At 40.3% G+C, this 12,848-nt stretch overlaps 1 protein-coding gene and 1 long non-coding RNA gene across 2 annotated transcripts in view; both read right to left on the bottom strand.

Moving 5' to 3' along the window:
- The window catches only part of LOC113008987 (uncharacterized), a 53,761-nt gene that overhangs the window by 18,226 nt on the left and 22,687 nt on the right, over nucleotides 1–12,848 (bottom strand). The gene's annotated exons all lie outside the window — the stretch shown is intronic.
- Nucleotides 605–8,724, bottom strand: LOC145421588 (uncharacterized). Its single transcript, XM_080292075.1, has 12 exons — nucleotides 8,180–8,724; nucleotides 7,365–7,485; nucleotides 7,121–7,283; nucleotides 6,816–7,008; nucleotides 5,170–5,271; nucleotides 4,235–4,306; nucleotides 3,965–4,066; nucleotides 3,030–3,101; nucleotides 2,760–2,861; nucleotides 1,825–1,896; nucleotides 1,555–1,656; nucleotides 605–691 (listed from the first exon to the last, which is right to left on the bottom strand). The coding sequence occupies exons 1-12, from the start codon at nucleotides 8,216–8,218 to the stop codon at nucleotides 605–607; spliced, it is 1,227 nt and encodes a 408-aa protein (XP_080148201.1). The 5' UTR covers nucleotides 8,219–8,724.

The raw sequence follows: 12,848 nt of genomic DNA, 5'->3' as shown, positions 1-12,848 counted from the left end.
AACATAGAAACAAAGCACATGCAGTCAGTTCTGCATGCTGTAGGTCAAACTGTCAAGACATACGAGAAGACCCCTCCTAAAACCAGAGTGATGTCACCATGAAGCAAACTTTGACGGAGTCCCCCAATAACAGTGTGGTCCTCCTAAGTCACATTTGGGTGGTTAACACACACACTCAGATGTTATCCAGACTTGCACTTTGAAACAATGAAAAGGACCTACAAGCCACGGTCCATGTAAATCACATCACACCCAGGTGACTGCCAAACACACACACACACAGCATCCATAAAGAATGATGATAGATTAAATTATTAGTTCATTAAGTGGTACACTGGATTATATTTACCCTTTCAGGCTCTGGATGTTTCAGGTCCAGATCATTGTTTGGAAAGCTGTTTGGTTGTGGCTTTAGGCAGCTCACAGTCTTCTGAATCTGGCTGGTCTCAGTCTTCGTGTGTAACAGATAGAGAATGAAGACAAAAGAACAGTAATCTGACAGTTACTAAAAATGCATCACTCAAGAGGATGAATAGACCATTTCACTATTGGCAAATAGCGTAAGGTACACATCGTGCATGAGAAACATTCATTAAAATCTGTCCTAGGTCAATGTTACCTCTTCAAAATCTTGCACTGAAGAAGAATGCATGGCTTCTGAGTCTTGCTGAGGCATTTCTTCATCAAGATCCTGCAACAAAGAAAAGATGGCACAAAGATTAGACCAAGTGCTCTTCTTGCAACTGTACTGGGCAGGCCTGTGCTTCTGTTTTTAATTTGCATGTGTGTGTGTGGGGGGGGGCCTTTCCACTCAAGAAATGTTTTCTTCTGAAAAAAATACTGGCTACAATAGTTAACAACTGATTCCTTTGCAATCATCCATCCTCTTCCACTTATCCTTATCAGGATTGTGGGGTAGCAGTTTTGGGGCCTATACCAGCTACCATAGGGCAGTACAACCTGGACAGATCACCAGTCTAACATGGAAGGACAAGCATTTGCATTCACACCAAAGGGCAGTTTTGAATCACCAGTTAACCTAACCCCATAAGCTACATCTTTGGACTGTGGGAAGAAGCCAGAGTACACAGCCAGAGAGAGCCCATGCACTAAAGCAGTAAAAAGTGCCTAAAACAACTTAAGAAGTTGTATAGTACTATCTATCTTAATGTTCAAGCCTGAGTTTCAAAAAATTTCAACATAGAAACAAAGCACATGCAGTCAGTTCTGCATGCTGTAGGTCAAACTGTCAAGACATACGAGAAGACCCCTCCTAAAACCAGAGTGATGTCACCATGAAGCAAACTTTGACGGAGTCCCCCAATAACAGTGTGGTCCTCCTAAGTCACATTTGGGTGGTTAACACACACACACACACACTCAGATGTTATCCAGACTTGCACTTTGAAACAATGAAAAGGACCTACAAGCCACGGTCCATGTAAATCACATCACACCCAGGTGACTGCCAAACACACACACACACAGCATCCATAAAGAATGATGATAGATTAAATTATTAGTTCATTAAGTGGTACACTGGATTATATTTACCCTTTCAGGCTCTGGATGTTTCAGGTCCAGATCATTGTTTGGAAAGCTGTTTGGTTGCGGCTTTAGGCAGCTCACAGTCTTCTGAATCTGGCTGGTCTCAGTCTTCGTGTGTAACAGATAGAGAATGAAGACAAAAGAACAGTAATCTGACAGTTACTAAAAATGCATCACTCAAGAGGATGAATAGACCATTTCACTATTGGCAAATAGCGTAAGGTACACATCGTGCATGAGAAACATTCATTAAAATCTGTCCTAGGTCAATGTTACCTCTTCAAAATCTTGCACTGAAGAAGAATGCATGGCTTCTGAGTCTTGCTGAGGCATTTCTTCATCAAGATCCTGCAACAAAGAAAAGATGGCACAAAGATTAGACCAAGTGCTCTTCTTGCAACTGTACTGGGCAGGCCTGTGCTTCTGTTTTTAATTTGCATGTGTGTGTGTGTGGGGGGGCCTTTCCACTCAAGAAATGTTTTCTTCTGAAAAAAATACTGGCTACAATAGTTAACAACTGATTCCTTTGCAATCATCCATCCTCTTCCACTTATCCTTATCAGGATTGTGGGGTAGCAGTTTTGGGGCCTATACCAGCTACCATAGGGCAGTACAACCTGGACAGATCACCAGTCTAACATGGAAGGACAAGCATTTGCATTCACACCAAAGGGCAGTTTTGAATCACCAGTTAACCTAACCCCATAAGCTACATCTTTGGACTGTGGGAAGAAGCCAGAGTACACAGCCAGAGAGAGCCCATGCACTAAAGCAGTAAAAAGTGCCTAAAACAACTTAAGAAGTTGTATAGTACTATCTATCTTAATGTTCAAGCCTGAGTTTCAAAAAATTTCAACATAGAAACAAAGCACATGCAGTCAGTTCTGCATGCTGTAGGTCAAACTGTCAAGACATACGAGAAGACCCCTCCTAAAACCAGAGTGATGTCACCATGAAGCAAACTTTGACGGAGTCCCCCAATAACAGTGTGGTCCTCCTAAGTCACATTTGGGTGGTTAACACACACACACACACACTCAGATGTTATCCAGACTTGCACTTTGAAACAATGAAAAGGACCTACAAGCCACGGTCCATGTAAATCACATCACACCCAGGTGACTGCCAAACACACACACACACAGCATCCATAAAGAATGATGATAGATTAAATTATTAGTTCATTAAGTGGTACACTGGATTATATTTACCCTTTCAGGCTCTGGATGTTTCAGGTCCAGATCATTGTTTGGAAAGCTGTTTGGTTGCGGCTTTAGGCAGCTCACAGTCTTCTGAATCTGGCTGGTCTCAGTCTTCGTGTGTAACAGATAGAGAATGAAGACAAAAGAACAGTAATCTGACAGTTACTAAAAATGCATCACTCAAGAGGATGAATAGACCATTTCACTATTGGCAAATAGCGTAAGGTACACATCGTGCATGAGAAACATTCATTAAAATCTGTCCTAGGTCAATGTTACCTCTTCAAAATCTTGCACTGAAGAAGAATGCATGGCTTCTGAGTCTTGCTGAGGCATTTCTTCATCAAGATCCTGCAACAAAGAAAAGATGGCACAAAGATTAGACCAAGTGCTCTTCTTGCAACTGTACTGGGCAGGCCTGTGCTTCTGTTTTTAATTTGCATGTGTGTGTGTGTGGGGGGGCCTTTCCACTCAAGAAATGTTTTCTTCTGAAAAAAATACTGGCTACAATAGTTAACAACTGATTCCTTTGCAATCATCCATCCTCTTCCACTTATCCTTATCAGGATTGTGGGGTAGCAGTTTTGGGGCCTATACCAGCTACCATAGGGCAGTACAACCTGGACAGATCACCAGTCTAACATGGAAGGACAAGCATTTGCATTCACACCAAAGGGCAGTTTTGAATCACCAGTTAACCTAACCCCATAAGCTACATCTTTGGACTGTGGGAAGAAGCCAGAGTACACAGCCAGAGAGAGCCCATGCACTAAAGCAGTAAAAAGTGCCTAAAACAACTTAAGAAGTTGTATAGTACTATCTATCTTAATGTTCAAGCCTGAGTTTCAAAAAATTTCAACATAGAAACAAAGCACATGCAGTCAGTTCTGCATGCTGTAGGTCAAACTGTCAAGACATACGAGAAGACCCCTCCTAAAACCAGAGTGATGTCACCATGAAGCAAACTTTGACGGAGTCCCCCAATAACAGTGTGGTCCTCCTAAGTCACATTTGGGTGGTTAACACACACACACACACACTCAGATGTTATCCAGACTTGCACTTTGAAACAATGAAAAGGACCTACAAGCCACGGTCCATGTAAATCACATCACACCCAGGTGACTGCCAAACACACACACACACAGCATCCATAAAGAATGATGATAGATTAAATTATTAGTTCATTAAGTGGTACACTGGATTATATTTACCCTTTCAGGCTCTGGATGTTTCAGGTCCAGATCATTGTTTGGAAAGCTGTTTGGTTGCGGCTTTAGGCAGCTCACAGTCTTCTGAATCTGGCTGGTCTCAGTCTTCGTGTGTAACAGATAGAGAATGAAGACAAAAGAACAGTAATCTGACAGTTACTAAAAATGCATCACTCAAGAGGATGAATAGACCATTTCACTATTGGCAAATAGCGTAAGGTACACATCGTGCATGAGAAACATTCATTAAAATCTGTCCTAGGTCAATGTTACCTCTTCAAAATCTTGCACTGAAGAAGAATGCATGGCTTCTGAGTCTTGCTGAGGCATTTCTTCATCAAGATCCTGCAACAAAGAAAAGATGGCACAAAGATTAGACCAAGTGCTCTTCTTGCAACTGTACTGGGCAGGCCTGTGCTTCTGTTTTTAATTTGCATGTGTGTGTGTGGGGGGGGGCCTTTCCACTCAAGAAATGTTTTCTTCTGAAAAAAATACTGGCTACAATAGTTAACAACTGATTCCTTTGCAATCATCCATCCTCTTCCACTTATCCTTATCAGGATTGTGGGGTAGCAGTTTTGGGGCCTATACCAGCTACCATAGGGCAGTACAACCTGGACAGATCACCAGTCTAACATGGAAGGACAAGCATTTGCATTCACACCAAAGGGCAGTTTTGAATCACCAGTTAACCTAACCCCATAAGCTACATCTTTGGACTGTGGGAAGAAGCCAGAGTACACAGCCAGAGAGAGCCCATGCACTAAAGCAGTAAAAAGTGCCTAAAACAACTTAAGAAGTTGTATAGTACTATCTATCTTAATGTTCAAGCCTGAGTTTCAAAAAATTTCAACATAGAAACAAAGCACATGCAGTCAGTTCTGCATGCTGTAGGTCAAACTGTCAAGACATACGAGAAGACCCCTCCTAAAACCAGAGTGATGTCACCATGAAGCAAACTTTGACGGAGTCCCCCAATAACAGTGTGGTCCTCCTAAGTCACATTTGGGTGGTTAACACACACACACACACACTCAGATGTTATCCAGACTTGCACTTTGAAACAATGAAAAGGACCTACAAGCCACGGTCCATGTAAATCACATCACACCCAGGTGACTGCCAAACACACACACACACAGCATCCATAAAGAATGATGATAGATTAAATTATTAGTTCATTAAGTGGTACACTGGATTATATTTACCCTTTCAGGCTCTGGATGTTTCAGGTCCAGATCATTGTTTGGAAAGCTGTTTGGTTGCGGCTTTAGGCAGCTCACAGTCTTCTGAATCTGGCTGGTCTCAGTCTTCGTGTGTAACAGATAGAGAATGAAGACAAAAGAACAGTAATCTGACAGTTACTAAAAATGCATCACTCAAGAGGATGAATAGACCATTTCACTATTGGCAAATAGCGTAAGGTACACATCGTGCATGAGAAACATTCATTAAAATCAGATCATTGTTTGGAAAGCTGTTTGGTTGCGGCTTTAGGCAGCTCACAGTCTTCTGAATCTGGCTGGTCTCCGTCTTCGTGTGTAACAGATAGAAAATGAATATACAGTGCATTTTTGAAGAGGCTTTTGAAACATTAAATAAACTGTATGAGAAAGATAAGTTTCAAGCTATTGTCTTTAAAATATTCACTGTCATGTATAGAGAATTTAAGGCCCTATGATTAAGAGACAAATAGTCAGTGTGATTTCTTTATTTTTTAAGCCATTGCTAAAGGAGTAAAACAATCACCTGTAGCAGCAACGAACTGTCACTAGGGCCCATTTATCTTCGAGGGACAAAATTTAAAATGAATCTAACTAAAGAGGCTACACAGCAAAATCTCCAGTGTTAAATTAACACTAGAGAGTGTCTATATGGGTCCACACAACACTGTTGAGTGTTGAATTAACACTTTTGACAGTGTTATATGTTTAAAAGTAACCTAGTCAGTTTTGAAGATTAACAAAGACTAACACTGAGCAGTGCTGATTTTCTAACACTGGAATATTTCTAACATTTTGAGTTATTTTCCAGTGTTAGAAAATCAGCACTGCTCAGTGTTAGCCATTGTTAATCTTCAAAACTGACTAGGTTACTTTTAAACATATAACACTGTCAAAAGTGTTAATTTAACACTCAACAGTGTTGTATTTAACACTCAGAGGTGTGGACCCTTATAGACACTCTCCAGTGTTAATTTAACACTGGAGATTTTGCTGTGTAGAATCACATTAAACATCAATCACTGTTAAAATTTAGAAACCGAAAGCCATTTTTTATTTCTGCATACCTGCTGATATTTTTTTAGTGCTTTTAGAGGGCTTTGATGTGGCAGCCATCACAATTGCCTGTTTTCCATTAGTACCTACCCCTGTTTTTCCAGTAGGTTATAGTACCATGTAGTTTTTCAGTAACTACTGCACCAAGGTTCCAAGTGATCCAAAGTGATCAGAAAATTTGACATAGACTGAATGCCACCAGGTGGCTGGTCAATGGTGTCACTCGATAAGTTATGAGTGCGCCTCCTTCGTGAAAATCCAAGCCATCATTTTTGAAACTCTGAAATGTTTGAAATAGCGACCAAAATTAACAGCGTGATCCCTGAATTGAACACTAAAGTATAGACTGAGCAGCAGGCATTTTGTCACCTTGACGTCCATGCTTGCTGTGGCATTTATATCACTGGATGCTCGGCTGCATTGCTATAGTTACCCCAGGCACAGTAGGTGATACTCAATTTCAGTGAAAAACTAGATGCCCTAAGTCACGTTAAGCCAATTTGAGTAGGTACAAATGTAAAAATGGCTTAGGGTATGCAATTTATCAGTTCCAAAAAGTACAATTGTAGAAATACCTTGCATCTCCAGAGCCAATCCGAGTCACCATAATTATAGTCTATTTCTTCACCTGGACTTATGTCTCTGCTTGCAAATAAGCATAGATGGGGCTTTCCATTGATATTTAATATTTTCATCTTAGCACTTGTCAACGACAACCACATCAGTCCAAGTCTGCCTAATGACCCATCTTCTTGAGATGCATCCACACTGTGGGGTTAGGCAAAAAAGTATTAGCTTAACTAGTTAGGAAGCTTTTTTTCATAAATCAAAAGCAATGTGTAATTTAATCTTAATCAAACTACACTGATATAATACGCACCACCAGAGTTTTCCATCAAACTTGAATTCAAACATGAACACCTTCAGGCTGTCATGATAAACTCTGTGTCTCCGCTCACATTCTTCTTTTGTTATGAGTTTACCTCTGTATTCCAAAAGAAAGTCTCCTTTTTGGAATGGAACAGTCGTGAAAATGCCCCGACCTGAATTGCAGAGGCATACCAAGTGAGTGACAAAAGACAGTGACAAACTCCAAATCTAATCCAAACTAAAGACCAACTTACCTTTGAAGGCATTTATGTAGTGGATATCAAGTCCCAGTTTGTCCCTTCCAGCAGAAACATGACAGACTGCATCCTCCCGTGGAGGAATGAGTCTCCTTCGCATGTTCTCCTGTACGATTGGCTGTATTACCAAAGCATATAAAGTATTACGATTATCGTCATCATTGTCATCATCATCAGTAGTAGCAGAACTAGCAGTAGTGTAGTTTACAGCATAAACACAGCTGACTTATTCATAGTGCTAATTTATGCCTTCTTTTAAAATGTTAAAGGCCTAGTACTCAAAATGGCGACATGTGACATTTCTGTAATGGCGACTGCAGAGAGTGATACAAGTACTGAGAAAGCTTAGGCATCAAAACTGTAAGAAGTTTTTTCTTCAGGCATATAAATAAATACACGACTAAATACACTTATACCCTTGCTTTTATTTTAGGGCTGTCAGCAGAATGGACAGACATTGGACAAACTGCCCGAAATTAGCTAACAGCGACATCAGGGATTTTGACTCAGACTGCGCTGGTTTAATTGTTAATCGCGTTAGTCGCGATGTCGGCATTAACACGTTTAAGCCACAATAATGCTTTAACACCGAGTAAATCCTAACACGGGTTAGCCCGCTTTATCGCGTTGACGCGGTTAGTCGTCAGCCCTATTTTATTTACTCAATGACAAACGCTGGGGCCGTTTTACTTCTTCAAAGACTCACTAACAGTCCATAAAGCATAAATTAAACCAGTTTAATATAGGCCTGTGCACCTATAATTTCATATAGTATTAAAGTCATGGTGCATTTTACATTAAAAAAGGCTTACCTTTGTGTTTTTAATCCGTCTTCGTATTGCCGTCGACATACACTTGTTAAAGGGCACGCGCGCGAAAGTTGTGGCGCCGTTTCCTGTAGGTACCGCCTATATATATAGCCTACCAATCACAATGACTTCCGGCCGTGTGTATTGAAAATGTGTATTAAATTGCAGTACCTACACACATCCACTCTAACTCGAAACGTCGCTGTGCAATACACTGGAATACACAAAAATCAGGTGAGGGGTATAGGTGGACTTTTAAGAAAATCAGAAAATCTTTTAATTATAGTTTAATAAATGAATTTACACTACAGTTTAAGCAAATACAGGTCAAAAGATAAATAATGACCTCATAAGAAGTAGAAAAAATTATTATTTAGACACTTAAAAATGCATTTACAAGTCATGTTTTAGGGGGACACATGAATACACAGCAAAAAGTCGAAATGTCCCCGGAGCCCAGGTACAGCGCAGGTCAAATGTCAATCCATACCACATAGACGCACTCACACACACACACACACACACACACACACACACACACACACACACACACTTATCAAATCAAACAAATATTATGTCAGTCAGTTTTACTTTCATTTCTGAAGACATTTAAAAAGGCCTGCCACTTGGTGAGTATCGGTCGGACCTGAATCAGAGGTTCTGTTGATGAGTTTGGTCATCAAAGGTTAATGGTTGGTTGACCTTGGATGACCTACAAGCATGGCACACCTAGAAACTTTTATCAATATCTTTTAAATGATAGTGGCACAAACAACAATTTTTGCAGCACAAACCAGCACAAATGTTTGTGGGGGGGTCAACTTCACTCTGATGTGAGAGGGGATGGGGTGGAGCAGAGCAGTAGCACCAGTGATGACAGCAAGTAGATGAGAACTCGTCAGTCTGCAACCAAAGTTTTCTAACAAGTGGTAACTTGTGTAAAACCACAGTAGGACAGAGGCTGGCAGACCCCAAGCGTATCGAAGACCGATGGCAAGGAAGCTTATTCTGGTTAAAGCACTAGCAGCCCTGCTGCTCGGTTACAGCTGAACAAACACAAGAGGGCACGATTGAAATCTCCTTTCATTTAGCAGGCATAGGTGGAGTAACACATTAGAAGCAGTGAAAAACTTCCTTGGTGGAGAACAGTGAACTAGATTAGTTTGAGATATTTTCCTTGATAACATCAAACTGATTTTCTGACTGATGAGTTTGTGTAAAGCTATGTCATGAAATGTTGAATTCTGCCTTCTTAAAGCTAAAGAATCCTTCAAAAAAAGAAATTCTGCATCTGCATGTACTTAAAACGTTAATCACCCTATTAGTTTGCACTGATTAAAAAAGGAAGAAAAGGTAATCCTGCTAACACAGACAAACACACAAGCCAAACCAGTCACACAACATCCTAGGCAGAGGCAATAAAATGAAAAAAAAAAAAGCGTTGTAAAAGTAAAAAGAACTAAAAGTAAATCATCTGTCAGCACTGGAGGATTATCACAGACTGACATTATGCAACTTACTTTTTACTTCTAACAGGTTCTTGCCATGTTTGGAACATCTGTGAAATTATCCATTAACATGATTTAGATTTTGTTAAAAGTGACTTATCCTGACAAGGTTTGTACAAACACTCCAGCATTCTGCAGCTGCACAATGCAGAGCAGGTGGCATGGAAACACAAGTTATAGGAGGCTGGAGACAGTGATTTTAGTTTCACTCCTGGCATCTTTATTATTGCTCTCCCCCACACTCCCCAAAAATCAGATAATACTATGCACGCTTTAAGCCTTTCCTAGCATCTTCGCCTGTCATCTCTCCCACGCAGCCTTCCCAGCACTGTGAGAGGACAGGATATGACCGCGCATGAGTTACACAAGATTAATCTGCCACTTGATGGGAAATGTGTTCTCGAGGTCTCGCATGGGAGTTAGGATTTAAAAGCCGGAGTGAGATTACATTTCTGTTCTTCTCTTTTTCCATTGCTGACAAAAGGAGCCCACTTTATTTACTTTACCAACCTTTTACTGCCACTCCTCCCCACCACCACCACTGTCTCAACCAGCATCTCTGCTAAGCCATGAGCTGGGGAACCATTTACACCCCCCCTCACCACCACCACCACCACCCCATGGTCACTCTTTTTGTTCCTTTAAACAATCTTCACAACTCAACTTGACACATGAATAAGGTAGTTTTTTATTTTATTTATTTTATTTTTTACAAAACACACACTGTGTGGAACTTTTCCTTCAAGGGTTTACTTAGTCAAGATTAAATGAAAAGAAGGAGTAGTGAAGCAGCGTGGAGCCTACAAGACTTATTTTCTTCAACAGCCTCACATTAAAAATTGATCTGATGTGCAAGGTTGCAGATTGTCCTGTTTCTGGCATGTGACACACACTTTTACTTTTAACCTCACAGAGTAAAGACCAGCCTCAAAGCCAGTCCTCTTGAAAGAAAGCACATTATTTCCTTGTTTTTTTAATAAAAGACATGTGAGGTCATCAGACTTGTTCCACATTTCAGCACTACTCCAACACTCATCCATAAATGCCAGAAAAAATGCATTTGACATGTTTGATTTGCCCAGAGGCATGACTGACTGTAAGCGGTTATTAATCAGATTCACCAGTGAAGCCCAATCCTGGTTTGCCAAAAGTGTCCAAAGATGCTGAAGTTGCATTTTTTGCTTTCAGCCATTCAGGTTTATTAAGAGCCTTCAGAGGATCCACAGACATGCCTCCAAAGCTGGAGAGTAGCACAAATTTACAAACATGGCCCAAAAGCAGTACTCCATTAATATTCCATGACTACCAGTGGTCAGTCAAGACCTAATAGTGAAACACAAGCTACAAAAGCTGACACTCAGAGGCACAGTTTTCACTGTTAAATCAGGTTTTACAGAGCAAATTTTTCAGGATCACAAGTTCTAAGCTGCACTGCAGAGATAATATTTATTTATATAGCCACAAATCACAACAGTCGTCACCTCCAGGGACTTTATTTTGTAAGTTAAAGTCCCTACAATAACACAAAGAAAACCCCAACAATCAGACAACCCCCTTTGAGCAAGTACTTGGCAATAACGGGAAGAAAAAACTCTCTTTTGACAGGAAGAAATATCCCGCAGTGCTAGGCTCAGGAAGGGGCAGTCGTCTGCTGTGACCAGCTTGCAGTGAGGGAAGAAAGAAAAATTAAAGCTTAGATAGAAATACTGCAAAGTCATTCAGTGTTACATAGCATGAATTCCCTGATTTTATGCATTTTATAGCTTAACTGTGGAAGTAGCAGTCTGCTGTCCACTCACATGTTTCTTAATTATTTGACATTTTTTTCTAGAGGCAGCGGCCATTGAGAAAGCCCTGGAGATCTATGCTCTCACGTGGATATTACCGTATTTTTCAGACCATAAGGCACACCGGATTATAAGCCGCATTAGGCAAAACAAAACAGTCAGATAAGTCAAATTTTACTCATCTCATTCTTCTTGCTTCCTCCACTTCCGTACCATTGATTCATTAATGTTGAATTCTCTTGCAGCTGCTCTATTCCCATGTTGTTGCAGTATATTAATGACTAACCTCATATTGTGGATGGATTATCTCAGTTGTTCTCTCGACTGAAGTTTGGTCCATTTACAGCATCCTGCCATGCAATTGCCTTTGTCCCTAACCATCAGGAACCCTCACGTTAACTGTTATCCAGTGGAAAAAAGTTAGCGTTCATCCTCCAGCTTAACTTTGTTTATATTATGCTAACATAGCTGTGTCGCTAGCGATCACATAGCACATCATTATATACCAGCTAGTCCAACTTCAGTAACCCTACAAACATGCTGCTGTTTAGTTTTCTGTCTTCATTTATGTTGGAAGTGAGTGTTAATTTTTTCAGAAATCTCTCAGTCAGAATATGCTATATCATGTTTAGTTGGAAACTAGCGAGCTAACTTCCTGCTAACTTCTAACTCCGTTAAATGTAATAAATTCTGTTTTCATGGGTGCCTGGATGTTAAACTTAATTGTTTCACCTTGTAAAGCAGTAACGCTGATCATTTTATTAAAGATGAAAGAATTTAGACAGTTTTTAATTCTCAGCGATGCCGCAGTGTTCGTTTGACTTTGGGACCTGAGGCGGATGGAGTTTTGGTCCCAGATTACTCCGCGAGGCTCCTGACTACGGTAGCTGTAATGCTCCGAAAATCCATCAAGCAGTGCGGATTATAAGGTGCATTGACAACTTTTGAGAAAATTAAAGGTTTTTAAGTGTGCCTTATAGTGCGGAAAATACTGTAATCACATTACATGCATACTATGCCTGACACCAGCTGAAATTAATCTGGGCTCACCCTTTGAAGTATGCATGCAATGATCATAACAGTGGTCCAATGAACTGGACAAGAGAACAGTTGCACCCAGATAGCCTGTGAGTATGGCCTGTAGAACATAGCAATAAGTGTCATGGTAACAAATTAAAATACATTCAGTTATGTTATTAACTGCTGAATGAAGACGAATACTATCCATCTGGAAAGAATTTGCAGTGCTTCACTTGTTCCACATTTTGCCTTGTTACAGTCTGATTCAAAAATTTATTACATTCATTTTTCACCCTACAATTCTACATAAAAGACCCCATAGTGACAAAGTGAAAAGGTTTGTTTGAAAAAAATGTA

Source organism: Astatotilapia calliptera, chromosome 17 (genome assembly GCF_964374335.1).
Source record: "Astatotilapia calliptera chromosome 17, fAstCal68.1, whole genome shotgun sequence".
Classification (NCBI taxonomy): domain Eukaryota; kingdom Metazoa; phylum Chordata; class Actinopteri; order Cichliformes; family Cichlidae; genus Astatotilapia; species Astatotilapia calliptera.
Note: the sequence above shows the minus strand (reverse complement) of the source record. Positions and strands in the feature narration are given on the sequence as shown.